Below are 23,942 nucleotides of genomic sequence, written 5' to 3' on the forward strand. Positions count from 1 at the left end.
CCACTAAGCAGGGATTCTGCATTTAATGTTGCAGCTTGGGGAGTTAAAAAAGATTCTAATAGTTTATTTGCTTTGTTAGCTGAAATATGGATTAAAAAATGGCCCACTGTGAGCAAACTGGAAATGCCTGATCTCTCTTGGTTTAATGTAGAGGAAAAGATCCAAAGGCTTAGGAGATCAGGAGACTAGAGTGGATTAGTTACTTTAGACCTACTCATCCCAGCTGGGAGGGTCCAGAAGACATAATCTTGACTAATACTTCATGAAATAGATTTGTGTGGGCAGCACCTGCATCCTTGAAGAGCTCTGTGATTGCTCTTCTCTATATGCCAGATCTTACAGTGGGAACCACAGTCACTCAGCTATAAAATTTAAATGCAATGGGAATAATTGGATCCCAAGATGGCAGGGGCCAAGCGATGGCACTCAACCATCAAAGGCAAGGTGGGCATAGTTACTGCAATGGACAGCAGAAGCAAAGTAGCAATCAGAATAGTCTGACTCATGTAGAGCTCTGGCATTGGCTAATTAATCACGGTGTTTCTAGAAGTGAAATTGCTAGGAAGCCCACTGCATTTTTACTTAACTTATATAAGCAGAAAAATTCTATGACAAGTGGACAAAAGACTGATTTGAATTATAAAAACAGAATCATGGACCCTCAACCAATTTCCAGACTTGAACCAGTTTACAGTTTGTAAACTTGAAACAGTTTACTTGAAGGAAAGGCTGGGTCCCCTTGACGAAGGATCCCACTACACTACCAACAGTTTGTGCTGTTAATCTTTCTTCCGTCTTTCCCCAAGGAGACCTCCAGCCTTTTACTAGGGTAACTGTGCATAGGGGAAAGGGAAATAATCAGACCTTTCAGGGACTACTGGTCACTGGCTTTGAGCTGACATTGATTGCGGGGGACTCAAAATGTTATTGTGATCCTCCAGTTAAGATAGGGGCTTATGGAGGTCAGGTAATTAATGGAGTTTTAGCTCAGATCCAACATAGAGTGGCTCCAGTGGGTCCTTGGACTCACCCTGCGGTCATTTCCCCAGTGCCAGAATGCATAATTGGGACAGACATACTTAGCAGCTGGCAGAACCTCCACATTGGCTCCCTGACTGGTAAAGTGAGGGCTGTTATGGTGGGAAGGGCCAAATGGAAGCCATTAGAACTGCCTCTACCTAGAAAAATCATAAATCAAAATAATATCGCATCCTTAGAAAAACTGCAGAGATTAGTGTCACCATCAAGGTCTTGAAAGATGCAGGGGTGGTGATTCCCACCACATCCCCATTCAACCCTCTCATTTGGCCTGTGTAGAAGACAGGTGGATCTTGCAGAATGACGGTGGATTATCGTAAGCTTAACAAAGTGTTTACTCCAACTGCAGCTGCTGTATCAGATGTAGTTTCATTGCTTGAGCAAATTAACACATCTCCTGATACCTGGTATGTGGCCATTGATTTGGCAAATGCCTTTTGCTCCATTCCTGTCCATAAGGCCCACCAGAAGCAATTTGCCTTCAGTGGGCAAGGCCAGCAATATACCTTTACTGTACTACCTCAGGGATATATCAATTCTCCAGCTTTGTGTCATAATCTTGTTTGGGGAGATCTTGTTTGCTTTTCCCTTCCATAAGGTATCAACTGGTCCATTATATTGATGACATTATACTCACTGGATCCAGTGAGTGAGAAGTAGCAAACACACTGGACTTATTGGTGAGACATTTGCATGCCAGAGGATGGGCAATAAATCCAACTAAAATTCAGGGAGCTTTTACCTTAGTAAAATTTCTAGGGGTCCAGTGGTGTGGGGCCTGTCAAGATATTCCTTCTAAAGCGAAGGATAAGTTGCTGCATTTGGGCCCTCCTACAACCAAGAAGGAGTCACAACACCTAGTGGGCCTATTTGGATTTTGGAGGCAACACATTCCTCATTTTGGTGTGTTATTTTGGCCCATTTATCCAGGGACCCAAAAGGCTGCCAGTTTTGAGTGGAGTCCAGAACAGGAGAAGGCTCTGCAACAGGTCCAGGGTGCTATGCAAGCTGCTCTGCCATTTGGGTCATATGACCCAGCATACCCAATGGTGCGTGAGGTGTCAGTGGCAGATAGGGATGCTGTTTGGAGACATTGGCAGGCTCCCATAGGTGAATCACAGTGGAGCCCTCTAGGATTTTGGAGCAAGGCCCTGCCATCTTCTGCAGATAATCATTCTCCTTTTGAGAGTCAGCTCTTGGCCTGTTACTGGGCTTTGGTAGAAACTAAACGTTTGACTATGGGTCATCAAGTCACAATGCAACCTGAACTGCTTATCATGAACTGGGTGCTTTCTGACCCATCTAGCCATAAAGTAGGTCATACACAGCAGCATTCCATCATCAAATGGAAGTGGTATATACATGATCGGGCTTGAGCAGCTCCTAAAGGCACAAGTAAGTTACATGAGGAAGTGGCTCAAATGCCCATGGTCCCCACTCCTGCCACCCTGCCTTCTCTCCCCTAGCCTGCACCAATGGCCTCATGGGGAGTTCCCTATGATCAGTGGACAGAGGAAGAGAATACTAGGGTCTGGTTCACAAATGGTTCTGCATGATACACAGGCACCACCCAAAAGTGGACAGCTGTAGCACTACAGCCCCTTTCTAGGACATCTCTGAAGGACAGCAGTGAAGGGAAATGTTCCCAGTCGGCAGAACTTCGAGCAGTGCACCTGGTTGTGCACTCTGCATGGAAGGAGAAATGGCCAGATGTGCAATTATATGCTGATTCATGGGCTGTAGCCAATAGTTTGTCTGGATGGTCAGGGTCTTCGAAGAAGCATGAGTGAAAAATTGGTGACAAAGACATTTGGGGAAGAGGTATGTGGATGGACCTCTCTGAATGGTCAAAAACTGTGAAGATATTTGTATCCCATGTGAGTGCTCACCAATGGGTGACTTCAGCAGAGGAGGACTTTAATAATCAAGTGGATAGGATGACCCGTTCTGTGGACACCACTCAACCTCTTTCCCCAGCCATGCCTGTCATTGCCTAATGGGCCCATGAACAAAGTGGTCATGGTGGCAGGGATGGAGGTTACACATGGGCTTAGCAACATGGACTTCCATTCACCAAGGCTGATCTGGCTACGGCCACTGCTGTGTGTCCAATTTGCCAGCAGCAGAGACCAACACTGAGCCCTCTATATGGCACCATTCCTCGGGGTGATCAGCCAGCTACTTGGTGGCAGGTTGATTATACTGGACCTCTGTCATCAGGGAAAGGGCAGAGGTTTCTCCTCACCAGAATAGACACGTACTCCAGTTATGCATTTGCCTATGATGCATACAATGATTCTGCCAAAACTACTATCCACGGACTCATGGAATGCCTTATCCACCATCATGGTACTCCATGTGGTATTGCCTCTGACCAAGGTATTCACTTTATAGATAAAGAAGTGCAGCAGTGGGCTAATGCTCATGGAATTCACTGGTGTTACCATGTTCCCTATCATCCTGAAGCAGCTGGATTGATAGAAAGGTGGAATGGCCTTTTGAAGTCACAATTACAATGCCAATTAGGTGGCAGTACTTTGCAGGGCTGGGGCAAAGTTCTCCAGAAGGCTGTGTATGCTCTGAATCAACACTCAATTTGTGGTACTCTTTCTCCCATAGCCAGGATTCATGGGTCCAGTAATCAAGGGGTGGAAGTGGAAGTAGCACCACTCACCATCACCCCTACTGACCCACTAACAAATTTTTTCCCTTTGGTTTTATCTTTTATTTATTTTTTAAATTATGTTTTTATTTCCATAATTATTGGGGAACAGGTGGTGTTGGTTATATAAGTTCTTTAGTGGTGATTTGTGAGATTTTGGTGCTTCCATCATATGAGCAATATACACTGCACCCAATTTGTAGCCTTTTATCCCTCACTCCCTCCCCACCCTTTGCTTTTGAGTCCCCAAAGTCCATTGTGTCATTCTTATGCCTTTGCATCCTCATAGCTTAGCTCCCACTTATAAGTGAGAACATACAATGTTTGGTTTTCCATTCCTGAGTTACTTCACTTAGAATAATAGTCTCCAATGTCACCCATGTCACTGAGAATGCCATCAATTCATTCTTTTTGTGGCTGAGTAGTATTCCATCATATATATTATATATGTATATATATACACACATGTATATATATACGCATATATTTACACACACAAATATATACGCATATATATATATATATATATATATATATATATATATACACATACCACAGTTTATCTACTCGTTGATTGATGGGCATTTAGGTTGGTTCTGCATTTTTGCAATTGCGAATTATGCTGCTTATAAACATGCGTGTGCAAGTATCTTTTCATATAATGACTTCTTAGAACAATTCTGAGGTCACCTTGTTTCTTCCCCCCTCTTAAGTAGATTGTCTTTTAAATTTTGTGTGGAATTTTTGGAGGAGAGGGTAAAGTCTGATGTCCCTAGAATTCTGTATATTTAAAATAATTTTAAAAGGCCAGTAAATTTCACCAGGTTATTTTTATAAGTTATTAATTCCCAATTTGTCCTGGGATGTCTTTTCAACTTATAGATTTGGGTCATCCATTATTTTAAAATTAATTCTTCAATTATGCCTTATAATATATTGTACATTTTATTTATTCTTCTTCAGGAATTCCAAATATTGTATTCTGGGAAATAGATATCTCAGAAAGTGTGAAAAGCAAGTGCAAAGGCCCTCTGATGGGGTGAAATATAAAACATTTGAGAAACTGAAAGAAGCATTTTGGGCATGGCAAATAACTATCATTGCTATCATTGCTCCATGTTTCTAAGATCTCCTATTCTCTGCACAGAAAGTTCAGGAAACTACATTGCTAAATCCATTTCTCTGTATTTTTCTAAGATAGAATTTACCAAAAAAAGATATCCATACTATATTTGGGAGACAGAAGATATACCATTATCCTTTGCACATAGTTGCAGCCAGAAATGCAGGCAGATGTGAGGTTTGTAGCAGAATTATTTATGAGCAAATGAGAACCCACAGACTTAAGACAGTTGGTGGGAGATTACTAACAAATAATTGAGTATTGAAAGCTTCTGGTTTTAAAATATTGGCATAGAAGCAATCTGGCTTTACTCCCTTTCCCCCACAGAAAGCCATAAAGAAATATACAGCACCAATATTATGACCAGCAATATCCAAGAACCCATTATGAGAATGAGACAATTCTTAGGACCACAGAGAAGCAACAAAAACTCAAAGCAGACAGCGACTTGTCCCTGCTTCAATCCCTGGGAAGAATAAGAGAGCCTGAAGTGAGAAATATCCCTGAGAACAGAGGAGACAGAGGGAGAAGTGAGCCTATCATCCTTAGCCCTGGAAACTGCTCTGTAACTTGGCCAAAGAGGATGTCAAATCAGTGGCTACTAAGAGTGGCTCTCAAAGGCCCAAAACAAATATAGGATCTAAAAGCAGCAAGGGAAAATTTAATAACATATAAGAAGCACTGTTGTGTAGGAGGTATATTCCACAGGTCCTCTGGGCACAAACTTCCAGCTACCCTTCCCACACCTTTGGAAACCCCCACTTTGAGAAGGGCATTGCTTTGTTTACTATGGCCAAGGGAAACCTGGGTTTAAGGCTCCACCTAGTGCCAAAAATAAGGCAGTGAAAAAAATTTAATATGGAAATTGCAAAGAATCTCTAAGCAAATGTATCTAATAAAACCCAAAACAAGCCAGACAAAGAAGACAAATAAATAATTAATCCTTAAATGCAAAGATACATGAATACATCCCCAATAAATAACAGCAAACAAGGAACCATGACTTCTTCAGTTGGAAAAGCAAAAAAACAATGACTGATGCTAATGAGATGATGAGTTCTCTGACCAAAAATTCAAAATAGAAGTTTTAAGGAAACTCAGTAGTCTACAAGATTACAAATAAAAGCAATTCAGAAATCACAGAAATTTAACAGATTGAAATAATTTTAAAAATCAAAAAATCTTGGAGCTGAGAAATACATTTGCTGAACTGAAAAATTTTTAGAGGCTCTCAACAGCAGAATAGATCAAGCAGAGGAAAAACGGGTGAGCCTGAAGCCAGCCTATTTGAAAATACAGAGTGAAGGGGGGAAGAACAAAGAATGACATGGAACAAAGATTGCCTACAAAATATTTAAAAACCTCGAAAGACCAAATCTAAGAATTATTACTGTTCAAGAGGAAATTGAGCAAGAAAAAGGAGTACAAAGTTTATTTTTAAGAATAACAGAAAACTTTCCAAACCCTGAGAAAGATATAAATATTCAGGTATAGGAAAGTCAGAGAAAACCAAATAGATTCAACTGAAATATTGAATCTATTCAATATTGATTGATCCAGATGCCAAGACTAAATGGGGAGAAATCTGGGAACCCTACATGGGGTTGCCAAGCACTAGGATACTTTCCAGACCCTGAACAGCTCCTAAGGAAGGGATGTCTCTAGCCTGAGTAAGCTGCCATACCTAGAGAGAACAGGGCTGTCTTTCCTATGGGACTGGGGAAAGTCTGATCTGTTCACCCTCACTATACATTTGACAAAAGTCTAATATCCATAATCTATAAGGAATATAAATCAGCAAGCAAAAGCAAATAACCCCATTAAAATATGGGCAAAGGACATGTTTCAAAAGAAGACATACATGCACCAACAAATATATGAAAATATATATGAAAAATTGCGCATTATCACTAATATTAGAGAGATACAAATCAAAGCCATGAGATAACATATCACACTAGTTAGAACAGCTACTTTTAAGAAGTCAAAAAAACAACAGATGCTGGCAATGTTGAAAAAAAAAGGAAACACTTATATAATAATGCTGGTGGGAATGTAACTGAGTTCAGCCACTGTGGAAAGCAGTGTGGAAATTTCCCAGAGAACTCAAAATAGAACTACCATTTGTCCTAACAATGCCACTGTTTGTTATATGCACAAAGGAAAATAAATCATTCTACCAAAAAGACACATGCACTCAAAAGTTCATTACCCCACTATTCACAATAGCAAAGACATGGAATCAACCATGATTGTCATCAACTGTGGACTGGATAAAGAAAATATGGTACAATACACCATGGAAATGATGCAACTATAAAAAAGAATAAAATCATGTCCTTTGCAGCAACATAGATGCAACTAGCGGCCACTATCCTAATACAATGCAGGGACAGAAAACCAAATACTGCAATGTGGACACAAAGATGGGAACAATGGATACTGGGGACTGCCTGATGTGGAGGAGAGTGGGAGAGGGACATGGGTGGGAAGGCTACCTATGGAGTACTATGCTCACCACCTTGGTGATGAGATCTTTCATACACCAAGCCTTAGCAGTATGCAATTTACCCATGTAACAAACCTCCACATATACCCCGAACCTAATATAAAAGTAGAAAAAAAGGAAACTTTGAAGTTAAACTACATACTAGACCAAACAGGCCTAACTGACATTTAGAAACTATTTCACATAACTGCTGTAGAATACTCACCGTTTTTGTCAGCACATGGAATATTCTCCAGAATAGATCATAGTTATACCACAAAACAGTCTCGATAAATTAAAAAATAAAGAAATTCTATCAAGTATTTTTTGAAGCACAATGTAATAAATGCACTACAATCAATAATATGACAAACCTTGGAAATTGTATTAACATATGGAAATTAAACAACATTTTCTTGAATAACAAATGCATGAATATAGAAATTAAGGAAATTTAAAATTTCTTGAAACAAATGAAAATGAGAATACAACACACCAAATGTATGGGATACAGCAAAGGCCGGGCGCGGTGGCTCACGCTTGTAATCCCAGCACTGTGGGAGGCCGAGGCGGGCGGATCACGAGGTCAGGAGATCGAGACCACGGTGAAACCCCATCTCTACTAAAAAATACAAAAAAAAAAAAAAAAATTAGCCGGGCGTGTTGGCGGGCGCCTGTAGTCCCAGCTACTCGGAGAGGCTGAGGCAGGAGAATGGCGTGAACCCTGGGGGACGGAGCCTGCAGTGAGCCAAGATCGTGCCACTGCACTCCAGCCTGGGTGAAAGAGCGAGACTCCTTCTGAAAAAAAAAAAAAAAAAAAAAAAAAAAAAGTGGTACTAATAAAGGTTATTCTGTCCTTCTGATCTCATTCAGATGTTTTTTGATTTATAAGTAAATTGTAAAGCTAATATCAAAAACATAAGACTAAGAGACAGAAAGGGAGAAAAAAACATGACTAATATATACATTAAAATATGTACAGGTACTATAGTAATGGATTTATAATCCATTACAAGGCTTCAATTTATATTTTCCACTTCCTTCCACCAATAATTCCATGTCCTCCCTTTCCCACAGCCAACTGCTTGGCTACCTAAGGCTCTTTCCTAGTTAAGATGGCTCAAAATTTTATTCTTGAAGGGAATAACCTTTTAGTTGTTCAGCCTTGATTATGTAATCTTCCAATGGACATGTGTAATCTACTACCAGACATAAAAGTAGTAAAGAATCATGTCAGTAAATCCTTTGTATTCTAAAGTCTTCCCTGAATTGCATGACTCACACCCAATTTCACCTAAGTGAAAGTGTTCAAGATTAATACACCCTAATAAGAAGAAGGTGTATTTTTAAAAATCTACTTGGCCAATCTATGTCCTTGATTAAGAATTTATTCCATTTACATTCAAGGTTATTTATAGGTAAGAACTTACTATTATCATTTTGTTATTTGTTTCCTGGTTGTTTTGCAGATCTTTTGCCCTTTTCCTTCTCTTTTGCTGCCTACCTTTATGATTTAATATTTTGTGTAGTTCTAAGCTTTGATTCTTTTCTCTTTATTGTTTGTAAATCTGCTATAAATACACTATGGATTACATAAAACATGTAGGTGAGACAGAGTCTTGCTCCGTCACCCAGGCTGGAGGGCAATGGTGTGATCTCGGCTCACGGCAACCTCTGCCTCCTGGGTTCAAGTGATTCTCCTGCCTCAGCCTTCTGAGCGGCTGTGATTACAAGCATATGCCACCACACACAGCGAATTTTTGTATTTTTAGTTGGGGTTTCACCATGTTGGCCAGGGTGGTCTTGAACTCCTGACCTCAGGTGATCTGCCCACCTCAGCCTCCCAAAGTGCTAGGATTACAGGCATGAGCCACCATGCCCAGTCAACATCTAGGTTTTAAGCAAGTAATTTAAGCTGATAACAACTTTATTTTTGTTGCATATCTAAACTGTAGATTTATATCTTCCCCCATTTATGATTTTGATGTCACAATTTACATCTTTTTGAATTATGTAACTTATTGTAGCTTTAGTTATTTCTGACAATTTTGACTTTTAACCTTTATTCTAGAGATATATATGATCTACATACCACCATTACAGTATTCTGGATTTTTTTGTTTATCTCTACCCATGATGTTTATACTTCCACATGTATTCATGATAGTATTTACTGTCCTTTTATTTCCGCTTGAAGAAATCCCTTGAGCATTTTTTGTAAAATAAATATAGTGGTAATAAATTCCCTCAAGTTTTTTTTGTAAAAATATTATTTTTCCTTTATTACTCAGAACATATTTCATGGGTATAGTATTCTTGACTAATGTTTTTTTTTTCTTTTAGAACTTTGAACATATCATTTAATTCTCTGCTGGCCTGCAAGATTTCTACAAAGAAATCTGATGGAAATGTCCTCGATGTCACTTGATGCTTTTCTCCTGCTGTTTTAAAAATTCTTTTGACTTTGACAGTTTGATTATAATGTGCCTTGAAAATGACTTTTTTGGACTGAATCTGTTTGAAAACTTTGAGCTTCACGGATCTAGACATCCATGTCTTCCTTAAGACTTGAAATAATTTTCATCATTTAATTCACTAAATAAGCTTTCCATCCCTTTCTCCACTTTGTTTCCTTCTTTAATACCTGTAGTGTCAATGTTTGCTAACCTAATGATGTCTCATAAGTCCTTTAGTGTTCTTCATTTTTTTTCGTCTCTGATAGAGTCGTTTCAAAAGACCTATCTGAAAGGTCGCAGACTTTTTTCTTCTGCTTGATCTAGTCTGCTGTCAAAGCTCTCAACTGCAGTTTTTATTTCATTCACTGAGTTCAACTCCAAGATTTCTGTTTATTTCCCTTTTAAAATAATATCTATGTCTTTATTGACTTTATCATTCAGATGATGAATTATTTTCTTGATTTCAGTGAATTGTCTATTTGTATTTTCTTATATCTTAGTGAGTTACCTTAAAATCATTATTTTGAATTCCTTTTCAGGAAATTTCTGTTTCTTTGGTGTCGGTTACTGTGTTCCTTTAGTGGTGGTGTCTTTTCTTGCTTTTTTATGATTCTTATGTACCTGTGTTGAGGTCTGCACACTGTTAGAGCAGTCTCCTTTCCAAACTTACAGAGTGGCTTTTCTTTTGAAAAAGACCCACCTGCGGATGGACCAGAGGGTAGTGTTTTGGGTAGGGCGTGGTGACTCTGGTTCCAGGTAGGCACAGTGATGTTATCTCTGTGCAGCTTCCTTACCTGGGATCCACGTCAGTGATGACTGTGGGTGCCTCAGTGGCCTAGGTGGCAGAAATTTGTGGCAGTGATCGTAGCTGTGTAGCTGTTAGGGTTCTCAGTGACAAGGGCTTCAAGGAGTACCTCCTGCTCTCATTTTTCCCATAGTAATGAAACTTAGCTGAGAAATCCCTCTTGGTGTTGGGTCTGATATGACCTGCAGGCAGCCTCAGCAGCACTATGTTCCAGGGCACAGGATTGAAGTGGCTGTAAAATTGGGGTCCTGTGCTTAGTGTCTTGCAAAACTACTGTAGTATCCAGTATGTGGGATCAGGTTTACTCTCTGAGGCACAGGTGGATGCAAATCTTCCACAAAACTGAGGACTCTGACTCTGAGGCACTCTTCAGTAGCTTGGCTCAGGGACAGGAATATGGCTGTAACCTGACCCTGTGAATCAGAATGAAGCACTGACACAGCTCTGGAGAAAAAATGCATTCCAAAGGCTCAGGCCCTTGGGAGAAGGGCACAGCTGCAATTTGAGTTCTAGAGCCAACAGACCACACTGGCAACTTGGGCACTGGGAGAGGAGGTACCCCAGAATAGTCACTCTGGACCCTGGAAGGGTAGAACACAAAAGAGCCCATGTTCTGCAAGGCTGAGTGCAGCAGCCCGGACCCAGGAATGGCAAGGTGCTCCTTGGCTGCTCCAGCTGTGGTGCCAATGTCCCCAGGTGCAGTCTGGGCTAGCACTCCAAAGGACACAAGCAGTCGGCCTTGGTGGTGTTTATGTGGTGTTAGTTCTGCAGGCATGCAGAATGCAAGAGTGTGGGGACATGTCTTCCTCCATCTAGATGTCAGAGAATGTCATGGACAGTCTGGGGTCCCAGACAGAAACATGTCACAGGGGCTGAGCCACCACAGACAGCCCCCATTAGAACAATGCTGAGTGGACCGTGGAGTCAGAGTTACCACTAGGCACAGTGGAGCCTTGGGAGTGGGGCTGGCCATGAGATTTCAAAACTGTAGACCACTAAGATGTAATGCCAGTCTGGGAAAGCTGCAGGCACAAGACTCCAACCCATGAGGGTTGCTGTCTGGGCTGAGGCCAGCAAAGCATAGAGGTGGGGCTGCCTGAGACTTTGAGGGCCCAACCCCCACCCAAGTGTGCTCAGAGGGTGGAACATGAAGTCAAAAAAATGTAAGATTTTTTAAGATTTAGCGTTGCTTTCCTTGTTGTATTTTGGACTTACTTGGAGCCAGTTATCTCCTTTTATCTTGCCTATTTTGTCACTTTGGGATGGCAATGCCTATTCTATTCTTGTCCCACCAGTGTATTTTGGAAGCACAAAGGGGGCAAAAGAAAGACAGATGGAATCAAATTTCCCCTTTTACAATAAACCCACCCCTAAGATAACAACCTACTCCTCTGTGATAATAGCATTAATCTATTCACTCTGCCTTCATGGCCTAATCACCACACATTAAGGCTGCACCTCTGAACACTGCTGCATTGGGAATTAAGTTTCCAATGCATGCTTTTGGGTGGACATATTCAAACTATAGCAGTGTCCCATAATTCTTGCAGGGTTTTTTTTTTTTTTTTTTTTACTTTTTTATTTTCTTTTTTTCTCTGGGTAATTTCAAATGATCTGTGTTCCAGCTTACTGATTGTTTCTTTTGCCTGATCTATTCTGCTACTGAAATGCAATATGGAATTTTTCAGTTCATTCACTGAGTTCTTTAGCTCTAGAATTTCTGTCTGGTTCTTTTGTATGATTTCTATCTCTTTATTGAATTCATTTTGCTTATTTTCCTGATTTTTCTTAGTTGTCTGTTTTCCTTTGTAGTTCACTGAATTTCCTTAAGATTATTTTGAACTTTCTGTCAGACAGTTTATAAATCTCCATTTATGTAGGATCAATTACTAGTGCTCTTTTTGTTCCTTTGGTGATGTTATGTTTCCTGATTGTTCACAATTCTTGTGCCCATGCATTGGTATTTTCACATTTGAAGAAGTAAGCACTTATTTCAGTCTTTACAAACTGGCCTTGGCAAAAAAAAAAAAAAGCCCTTTACCATTCAGCTCAACCAGAGACTATGGGTTGGTCATCTGGCTTGGTTCATGAGTAGTCTTGCTGCTGGAGTTCTCAGGCAGGCTGGCGTAGTGTCTGGATGAGAAGGCGGGTGGGTCTGGTGCCTGAGTCTGCCAGGTTGGGCCTAGAGCCTGGGTCCACATTGGCTGGCTTCGCACTGGGATCCACTATGATTCTATAAGTCATGTCCACAAAATCAGGTCTGTAGGTAGGGTCCACTGGAGTGAACCCATTGACTGGGCCCACAGGCGCAGGCCTGAATCTTGTATTTGTGGGAACTGGTCTGATGTCTGGGTCCTTGGAGAATGACTTGGTACAGGGGTGGACCTTTAGCCTGAGTCTGTAGGGACAGCTAGGTGCTTGGATGAACCTGGAACTTTGCTCCATGGAGATGGATTGGTTCTGGGGTTTGTTGGTGCTGACCTGGCACTGGGGTGGAGCTAGAGGCTGGGTCCATGGGTGCTGGCCTAAAGCCTGGAGTTGTGAGAGCCAGCCTGACAGTGGGTAAATCTGAAGCAAACTTGGACCTTGAACCTGAGTTTGCAGAGGCAAGTCTGGGGCCACAGAAAATTACCAGACACTGAGCAGGCCTGTACCAGTATCTGCAGACTGGCCTGGTACTGAGGCAGGCCTAGAGGTTGGATACACATAAATAGGCCTGGAATCTGAGGCTGGATTTGATGGCCTGGGGCCTAAACTCAGGAATAAAGCTTAGTTGATTGCTACTGATCTGGAGGATAGGTTCACAGAGGCTGGTATAGTGCTGGTGGCAGTCTGAAGCCTGGAGCTACTACGGCTGACCTGACAATGGGGCAGACTTGGAGCCTCAGGTACATCTGAAGCCTGAGTTTTCAGGGGCAAGCTTAGGGCCTGGAGCTACTGGGGCTGACCTGGCTCTGGGATCGGTCTGGGGTGTGAAGCTCTGGGGCCAGCTTGGTGCTGGGGCAGCCCAGAAGACAGTCTATGGGGCAAGCTCAGTGTTGAGGCAGTGTTGGTTTGCAGGTGGTGGCCTGGACTCTAGGGCTGCAAATTCCAGCCTAGTGGTGAGGTTGGCCCGAAGGCTGGGATCACTGGAGCTTGCCTGGAAGTGGAGCAAGACTAGAGGCTGAATCTGTGGGAGCTGGACTGGTGCCAGAATGGGCCTGAAGGCTCCATCTGTAGGGCAAGCCTGGAGAGGAGGCCTTCAGGGGCAGGCCTGAAGCTTGAGTCTGTGGAGCTGTCCTGGAATAGGGGCGGGCCTGAAGCCTGGGGCCTCTGGGGCCAGCCTGGAGCTGGGGCTGCTAGGGTTGGTCTGATGGTGGACAAAACTGGAGACTGCATTTGCAGAGCTGGCCTGAAGAAGCCTGGAGCCACGGGAGCTGGCCTGGCATTGGGGCGGGCCTGGAAGCTGGGTCTGCAGATACTGGCCTAGAGTTTGTGGCTGTAGGGGCCTGGCTGGCATTGGATTTTACTCCAGTGGGCTGAATACTGGGATCCAAGGAAAAGTCCAGTGCTCATTTAACCTTCCTTTCCTCACATTAAGGATATCTCTCTCCATACTGTGCTGCCCAAAGTTAAGGAGGGAGTGAGGCAGATTATGTAAAACTGTCCTTCTTCCCCTCTTCAATGCATCTTTCTTATATCTGCGTTACACTCAAGTGCTGTAATCTCTCATCTGGTTTCTTTAGCTGTTGTAAAGGTATTTTCATGTGTAGACAGCTGTTCAAACTGACGTTTCTATAAGGGCAAAAGCACTAGGAAATCTTATTCCACCATCTTGCTGATGTCATTCCACAGGGCTGTCTTTGCATTTTGACAGAATTACAGTGTGTCTCGGTGTGGATCTCTGAGTTTATTCTACTTGGAGTTTGGTTAGTTTTAAATGTGTAGGTGCATGTCTTTCATCAAATTCGGGATATTTTTTACCCATCATTTCTTCACAAATTCCTTCTGCTTTTTTCTCTTTTCTCCTTCTGATACCCACATAATGTGTTGCTGATCCACTTGATGTGGTGTCCCACAGGTCCCTTCCCTTTCCTTCGTTTTTATTCCTGCTTCTCAGACTTAATAATCACAATTGTCCTATGTTCAGATTCACTGATTCTTCCTTTTGTCTGCTTAGATCTGCTGTTGAATCTCTCTATGAATTATTTATTTCAACTATTATACTTTTGAACTAAGGATATTGTTTATTTTTTATCATCTTTATTCCACTTTTTTTACAAAGTTTTTCTGATTTCCTTTTGTTCTTCGTCCATGTTTTCCTTTAGCTCTTTGAGGATATTTAAGATAGTGGGTGGTTTTTTTTTGTTTGTTTGTTTGTTTTGATGGAGTCTCACTCTGTTGCCCAGGCTGGAATTCAGTAGCATGATCTTGGCTCACTGTAATCTCTACCCACTGGGTTCAAGCAATTCTCCTGCTTCAGCCTCCCTAATAGCTGGGATTACAGGTGTGCATTACCATGCCCGGCTAATTTTTGTATTTCTAGTAGAGATGAAGTTTCGCCATGTTGGCCAGACTGGTCTCAGACTCCTGGCCTCAACTGATCCACCCGCCTTGGCCTCCCAAAGTGCTAGGATCACAGGCTTGAGCCACCATACCTGGCCTAATATAGTCATTTTAAAGTCTGTCTAGTAAGTACATTGTACAAGCTTCCTCAGGAATGCTTTCTCTCAATTTATTTTGCTCCTTTGATTTGTCCATACTTACTTCTTTTTATTATGCCCTGTAATTTTTTTCTATCGAAAGTTGTTCATTTGGATATTAAAAGGGGTGATGCTAGAGATTATCTTTTCTCCCTTCCCCAAGTATTGCTCATTTTGATTGCTGAAAGCTATATTCAGACATTTGTTTAGGTATTCGCAAATCATTTTTACAAAAACTTTACTTTATTCTGTGTGTTACCACTGAAATCTGTTACTTAAAGCTCATGTTCAGTTACTGTTTTTATAGAGATTTCTTCCAATGTCAGCATTTCTTTTTAAATTAAAAGAACTGCCCCCCCACACACCAAACACCTTTCACAGTATTTGCAGTTAATTCTATCCTAAGAGTCTTCCTTCAGCACTTAGCTAGGCTTGCATTGAGCCCAGAAATAAGGCTGAGTTGAAAGTTTAATGTCTTGTTAATCACAAGTATTAACAGCACTATATACCAAGCTGAGGAAGGAATCTCAGAGCTCGAAGACTAGCTCCCTGAAACAACTCAGACAAAAATAAAGAAACAAGAATAAAACAGAATGAACAAAAACTTGGGGAAATATGGGATTATGGTAAGAGACCAAACTATAACTCATAAAGAGAGATGAAGAAAATTTAGAACTATGCCACTACAAATGCCACCTTTCCTAAATCCTCTCAATTAATGCCTTCTAGTTTATTTGCTAAATATATTATACTTCCATGCATAAGTCTTTGTAAACTATCAGCTTTTTATTCCACTGATATTATTTCTATGTCCTTTTCTTTTAAAAAAATAATTCTCTTATTTTAGTCTTTTTTCTACTTTTAGTTTTCAGATTTTATCATCTTCTTTTTCTACCTTCTTGCTATGAACTTATAATCCTAACTTTTTAGTTTTCCTTATTTTCTATCATATGCAACCTTTAAATTTCCTTATAAAAACCTATTTAAGGACCTCTTGTAAGTGCTTCTGTGTAGTGTTTTAATTTTAATTTGGTCTCAAATATATCCTAGTGTCCATTATGTTTTCTTCAGCTTATAAATAGGATTTTAAATTTTGCAGAAGAATTTTTATCTTTTTTATCATTTAGGTCTGTTTTATTGCATCATAGAAAATGTGATTTGTGGAAATCATTTTTTGGTATTCATTGAAACTTAATGTATGGCCTAATATGTATTCAATTTTTGCATGTGTACTCCATTCATTGAGTGAAGCGTTCTATAAGTATCTGTTTAATATGTCTAGCACAGAAGGATTTACATCCTTAATAAACCAGTTTTTTTCTGCAATATTTGATAGAGATGAAAATAGTGTAGAGATGTTCAACTTTTGTAGATCCATAAATTCTGCACAGTTCTTCATACGTTTTGAAATTTTCTTTTTTTTTTTTGTTTTGTTTTATTTTTTGAGACACAGTCTTGCTCTCTCTCCCAGGCTGGAGTGCAGTGGCGCAATCTCAGCTCACTGCAACCTCTGCCTCCCAGGTTCAAGCAAGCCTCTTGCTTCAGCCTCCTGAGTAACTGGGACTACACGCGCGTGCCACCAAGCCCAGCTAAATTTTGTACTTTTGGTAGAGATGTGGCTTCACCATGTGGGCCAGGCTGGTCTCGAACTCCTGACCTCGGGTGATCCACTCGCCTCAGCCTCCCAAAGTGCTGGGATTACAGGCACTAATCACAGCGCCCAGCACGTGTCTGTAGTCCCAGCTACTCGGGAGGCTGAGGCAGGAGAATCGCTTGAATCCGGGAGGCGAGATTGCGCCACTGCACTCCAGCCTGGCGACAGAGCGAGACTTCGTCTCAAAAAAAAAGAACCTTGGCTTATAAAAAGAAATGAGGTCATGTCCTTTGTAGTGACATGGATGAAGCTGGAAGCCATTATCCTCACCAAACTAATGCAGGAACAGAAAACCAAATACCGCATATTCCCACTTGTAAGTGGGAGCTGACCAGTGAGAACACATGGACACAGGGAGGGGAACAACACACACTGGGGTCTGTCAGAGGGCTGTGGGGTGCGGGGTACAGCATTAGGAATAAGAGCTAATGCATGCCAGGCTTAATACCTGGGTGATGGGTTGATAGGTTCAGCAAACCACCTTAACACACATTTACCCATGTAACAAACCTGCACATCCTGCACATGTACCCCGGAACTTAAAAAATAAAATAAAATAAAATTTCTTTTGTAGTTTTTGTATTTTTATCAGAATACCTTCATTTTTATTGTGGTAAAATATACATAATAGAAAATTTATTATTTTAACCATTTTAAATGTATGATTAATTATATTAACCACAATCACTTTGTTGTGCAACCATCACCACCATCTATCTTCAGAAAGTCTTCACCTTTCTAAATTCGAACTCTGCCCATTAAGCAATAACTCCCTGTTAGCCTCTATTGCCAGGCCTTCGGAACCTTTACTTTCTGTCTACTTATTCTAGGTACCTCATATAAGTGGTACAATAAGATACAATATTTATCTTTTGTATTTGCCTTATTTCACTTACCATAATATTTCAAGATTCATTCACTTTGTAGCATGTTTCAAAACATGATTCATTTTTAAAGTGAAATAATATTTCATTGTATGTATATACCATATTTTGTTTCTGCATTCATTTGCTGATGGAGATTGGGTTGTTTACAACTTTTGGCTAATGTGAATAATGCTGTTATAAACACTGGTGCACAAGTACCTGTTTTCAATTCTTTTGGGTCTACACCTACACCTTGAAGTAAATAGATCATATGAGAACTCCATGTTTAACTTGTTGATAAACAGCCAAACTGTTTTTCACAGCAATGACAGTTTTACATTCCCATGAACAATTTACAAAAGTTCTAATTTGTCTACATCCTTGCCAACATTCCTTATTTTCTGTTTTTATAATGAGAGTCATCCTAATGGCTATGAAGTGATATCTTATTGTGATTTTGGTTTGCATTTCTCTAATGGCCAATGATACTAAGTATCTTTTGTAGGGCAAATTAGCAATTTGTATATCTCCCCTGGAAAAATGTCTATTCAAATCACTTGCCCATTTTTAAATGGAATTGAGTTTTTTGTTAATTTATAAAACTTCCTTGTATATTCTAGACATTAAGCCCTTATCAGATATGTAATTTGCAAATATTTTCTCCCACTCTCTGGGTTGTGCTTTTATTCTCTGATACTGTCTTTTGATGAGAAAAGTTTTTAATTTTGATGAAGTCCAACTTACCTATTTTTTTCTTTTGTTGTCTGTGCTTTGGGAGTCATACCCAAAAAATAATTGCTAACTTCAGTGTCATGATGCCTTTTCCCTGTTTTTCTCTCAGAGTTTTAATGGTTTTAGGTCTTATATGTAGGTATTTGGTCCATTTTAATTTTTGTATATAAGGTAAGGTAAGGATTCAACTTCATTCTTTTGACGTGAATATCTGGTTTGTGGAAGAGGCTGTCTTTTTGTGGAAGCACTGTTTGTGGAAAGACTGCCTTTTTCCCAGTAAATGGTATTGGCAACTTTGCTGAAAGTTATTTGACCACATAGCAAGGATTTAATTCCAGTTTCTCAATTCTATCTCCATTGGTCTGTATGTCTGCTTTATGCCAGTATATCACTCTTTTGATTACCATAGCTTTATAGTAAGTTTTGAAATCAGGAAGTGTGAGACTTCCAAGTTTATTCTCCTTTTTCAAAATTGTTTTGGATATGTGTGGTCCCTTGTATTCCTATGATTTTTAAGATAGAGTTTTCTATTTTGCAACAATAACCTCATAAGTATTATGGGAATTTGATAAGAACTGCAGATTGCATTGAAGGTGTAGATCACTTTGGGTATTATTGTCACCTTAGTAATACTGTCTTCTGGCCGGGCACGGTGGCTCATGCCTGTAATCCCAGCACTTTGGGAGGCCAAGGCAGGCGAATCACTTGAGGTCAGGAGTTTGAGACCAGTCTGGACAACACAGTGAAACCACGTTTCTTCTAAACATACAAAAATTAGCTGAGCGTGGTGGCATGTGCCCGTAATTCCAGCTACTAGGGAGACTGAGTCAGAAGAATTGCTTGAACCTGGGAGGCGGAGGTTGCAGTGAGCCAAGATTGCGCCACTGCACAGCCTGGGTGACAGAGCAAGACTCAATCTCAAAAAAAACAAAAACAAAAACAAAAACAAAAAAACAAGTTCTAATCCATGAACATGAGATGTCTTTCCATTTATTTATGCCTTCTTAATTGTTTTCAGCATTATATGGTAGTTTTCAGTATGCAAGTCTTTTGCCTTTTGCCTTCTTGGTTAAATTTATTCCTAAATATTTTGTTCTTTTGATGCCATTGTAAATGGAACTGTTTTCTTAATTCTTTTCAGATAGCTCACTACCAGTGCATAGATATGTAACCAATTTTTGTGTGTTCATTTTGTGTCCTCCAACTTTGCTAAATTTGTTTATTAGATCTAACAGTTGTTTTGTGGAATCATTAGGGCTTTCTTCATATAAGATAATGTCACCTCTTGGCAGATAATTTTATTTCTTCCTTTCCAGTTTGGATGTTAACTATCTATCATCTACCTATCTTCTATTCTAACTGGTCCAGATAGATTTTGAATACTATTTTGACTAGAAGTTATCTAAACAGGTGTCCTTATATTGCTCCTGATCTTAAGGAAAACATTTTTAATCTTTCACCATTGAATATGATGTTAGTTGTGGATTTTTTGTATTTGGCTTTTTATCATGATGTGGAAGTGCTCTATTCCTAGCTTGTTTACTGTTTTTACATGAAAGGGTATTGAATTTGGTCAAATGCTTTCTCTGCATCAACTGAGAAGATCCAGTGGGGTTTTTTGTTGTTGTTAATTATGCTAACATGGTATATCACACTGATTGACTTTTGTCTATTGAACTATCCTTGCATTTGAGAAATAAAACTCATAAATTCATGATGTATTTTTTTTATATGCTACTAAATTTTATTTACTAATATTTTGTTGAGGATTTTGCATCATTATTCATAAGGGATATTGGTCTGTCATTTGCTTTCTTATAGCATTTCTGACTTTAGTATCAGGATAATGCTGTCCTCATAGAATGAATTAGGAAGTATTCCCTCCTCTTCAGTTTTTTGAAAGAATTTGAGAAGGATTAGTTTTAATTCTTCTTTAAATATTTGGTAATATTCACCCATAAAGTTGTCTGGTCCTGGATTTTTCTTTGTTGGAAAATTTTAATTAGGATTCAGTATTCATCTTAATTAGGGGTCTATTTAGATATTTCTTCATAAGTCAGTTCTGGTAGATTGTGTATTTCTAGCAATTTGTTCATTTCCTCTAGGTTATCCAGTTTTTCGGCGTACAATTGTTCACAGTGTTCTCTTACAATGCTTTTTATTCTTTTAAAATCGGTTGTAATGTTCCCACTTTCTGTTTTGATTTTTAGCAACTTGAGTATTATTTTTCCCTAGTCAATCTAGCTAAAGTTTTGTCATTTTTGTTCATCTAAAGTGTATCTTTTTTAAGCAGCATGTAGTTGATCATTTAAAAAAAAATTCATTCTGCAAATTTCTGCCTTTTGTGTGAAGAGTTTTATCAATTTACATTTAAAATAATTACTGATAAGGAAAGACATTTCTGCCATTTTGATACCTGTTTTTTGTATGTTATACTTTTTTGCTCTTCATTTCCTCTAATTCCATCTTTTTGTGTTTAGTTGACTTTTTGTAGGGACATGTTTTGATTCCTTTCTCTTTTCTTCATGCATGCACCATAGATATTTTCTTTGTGATTACCAAGCAAATAATATATAACATCTTAAAGTTATAACAATTTAATTTGAATTGACACCAACTCAACTTCAATCCATCCAAAAAGTATACTCTTATGCAGCACCGTCTAACTTATCCTTGTTGTTAACATCACAAATCATGTCTTTATATATTGTATGTCCATAACATAAATTTGTAATTATTTTTATGTATTTGTCTTTTGAGTATTATCGATACAAAGAGTAGAGTTACAAGCCAAAATTATAATAATAATGGCTTTTATATTTGCCAATGGACCTATCTTTGCCAGAGATCTTTATTTCCTCATATGGTTGAAGTTACTGTCTAGCATTCTTTCATTTTAACTTGAACAATTCCGGGTTTTTTTGTTTGTTTGTTTGACGGTGTCTTGCTCTGTCGCCAGGCTGGAGTGCAGTGGCATGATCTCAGCTCACTGAAACCTCCTCCTCCTAGGTTCAAGCGATTCCCCTGCCTCAGCCTCCCGAGTAGCTGGGACTATAGGCGTGTACCACCACGCCCGTCTAATTTTTTGTATTTTTGTAGAGATGGGGTTTCACCATGTTGGCCAGGATGGTCTTGATTTCCTGACCTCATGATCCACCTGCCTCGGCCTCCCAAAGTGCTTGGATTACATGCATGAGCCACTGCACCCAGCCTAGAAGTTTTAATAGGGCAGGTCTACTAGTAATGCCGTGATTGCCAGGAGTTTTTCATATTCTTTTCATACTGGCTTTTGCTGGAGCACTCCTTTGACAGTTCCACAAAACTTTCTTACCATTTGAAGAGAGACATTTCCTAATTAGGTATTCTCTTGGTTGCTATAAATCTGTGACTATTTTCTGGAGCTCTGACAAAGTTGGTTCTGATAGATTATTCTAATTTTTTTCAATGTTTCTGTCAGGGAATGAGAGTTTGGATGTTTTCAGCTTGCCATTTGGCTCATGCTTGCCTGTTGCCTTTGAGTGATTTGAAAGCTACCACAGAACACTTTGGTTTTATCTTATTAGAAAATAGTCACTTAACCACACTACCACTACCTTTCACATATATTCTAGCTTCTTCCACATTCTGACGATCTTTTTCACCATTTGACATTGCAAACTTAATAATAAGCACATCACAAGGCAGCCATATGGCCTATATGGTACTAGTTCCATTTGTCTTTCCATCTTGTTATACAAAAGATGGTATAAGAAATGACAACTATGTCCTCAAGGAACTGTTCATATAGCATCTAGTTTATGTTATGAAAATTCACAGTAGTGGAAAGCCTATATGTATTTTGTTTCATGAGTAGGTAAAGGGAAATATATGAAACATTACAAAATTAATGTTGTCTGATGGAGTAAAAACACGTAATTTAAAGATACACTTAATTGACATGTAGATTGATTGAGCAGAACGAACTTAAGTTGAGAAAGACTACTCCTTCTTTGAATTTCCTGTTTTTTAACAGAACTATACAGTTGAAATATTTTAATTCTTAGATTGTGTTCTACTGTATCCAAACATAAATCTGTACTTACCGATCACTTTGTTTAAATCAAATCGAATTATTAGGTCACTAATTGATGGGTACACTGCTGGAAGATTTTCTGCTGTATCTGGAAGTTCTGAGGCTGCTTCATTTTTAACTGTAAGAATAACAGATTGTCAAAGTAGTTGATTTAAAAAACTAACATTTTGTGAAACACCTAGGAATGCATGTAACCAAGAAGGTGAAAGATCTCTACAACAAGAACTGCAAAAACACTGCTGAAAGAAATCAGAAATGGCACAAATAAATGAAAAAACCGTCCACGCGAATGGATTGAGAGAATCTATGTCATTAAACGGCCATACTGCCCAAAGCAATTTACAGGTTCAGTGGAGTCCTATCAAACTACCAATGTCATTTTTAACAGAATTAGGAGAAGCTATTCTAAAATTCATATGAATCAAAAAAGAAGTCTAATAGCCAAAGCAACCCTAAGCAAAAAGAACAAAGTTGAAGGCATCATACTACCTGACTTGAAACTATATTACAGGGCTACAGTAACCAAAACAGCATTGTACTGGTACAAAAACAGACACATAGACCAACTGAACAGAGTAGAGAACCCAGAAATAAAGCCATATACCTACAATCATCTGATCTTTGAGAATCCCAGAAAAAAATAAGCAATAGGGACTGCTTACTCAATAAATGATGCTGGGATAGCTGGCAAGCCATATGCAGAAGAATGAAATTGGATCCCTGCTTTTTATCATATACAAAAATTTAGTCAAGAAGGATTAAAGATTTAAATGTAAGACTTCAAACTATAACAATCCTAGAAGAAAGCCTAGTAAATACCCTTCTCAATATCAGCCTTGGCAAAGAATGTATGGCTATGTCTTCAAAAGCAATTGCAATAAAAACAGAAATTGACAAATGGGATCTAGTTAAACTAAAAATATTTTGCACAGCAAAAGGAACTATCAACAGAGTAGACAGACAACCTATAGAATAAGACAAAAATATCCATGGACTATGCATCTAACAAAGGTCTAGAATCTATAAGGAACTTAAACCAACAAGCAAAAAAACAAATAACTCCATTATAAAGTGGGGCAAAGGACATAAACAGAAACATTTCAAAAGAAGACATACGAGTGGCCAAGAAACATGAAAAAAATGCTCCACATCACTAATCATCAGAGAAATGCAATTTAAAAGCACAATGAGATACTATCTCACACCAGTCAGAATGGCTATTATTATTGAGATGGAGTCTCACTCTGTCACCCAGGCTGGAGTGCAGTGGCACAATCTTGGCTCACTGCAACCTCCGCCGCCTCCCAGGTTCAAGCGATTCTCCTGTTTCAGCCTCCAGAGTAGCTGGGATTACAGGCGCATGC

General features: G+C 39.4%; 1 protein-coding gene across 1 annotated transcript in view; it reads right to left on the bottom strand.

The window, feature by feature from the left end:
• LOC100596705 (coiled-coil domain-containing protein 7) overlaps window positions 1–23,942 on the bottom strand; it is a 204,774-nt gene that overhangs the window by 73,858 nt on the left and 106,974 nt on the right. Inside the window, exon 6 of the mRNA XM_030798646.1 lies at window positions 22,589–22,696. Within this exon, the coding sequence (XP_030654506.1) occupies window positions 22,589–22,696 (108 nt within the window). The remainder of the gene's footprint in view (window positions 1–22,588; window positions 22,697–23,942) is intronic.

Source organism: Nomascus leucogenys, chromosome 18 (assembly GCF_006542625.1).
Source record: "Nomascus leucogenys isolate Asia chromosome 18, Asia_NLE_v1, whole genome shotgun sequence".
NCBI lineage: Eukaryota > Metazoa > Chordata > Mammalia > Primates > Hylobatidae > Nomascus > Nomascus leucogenys.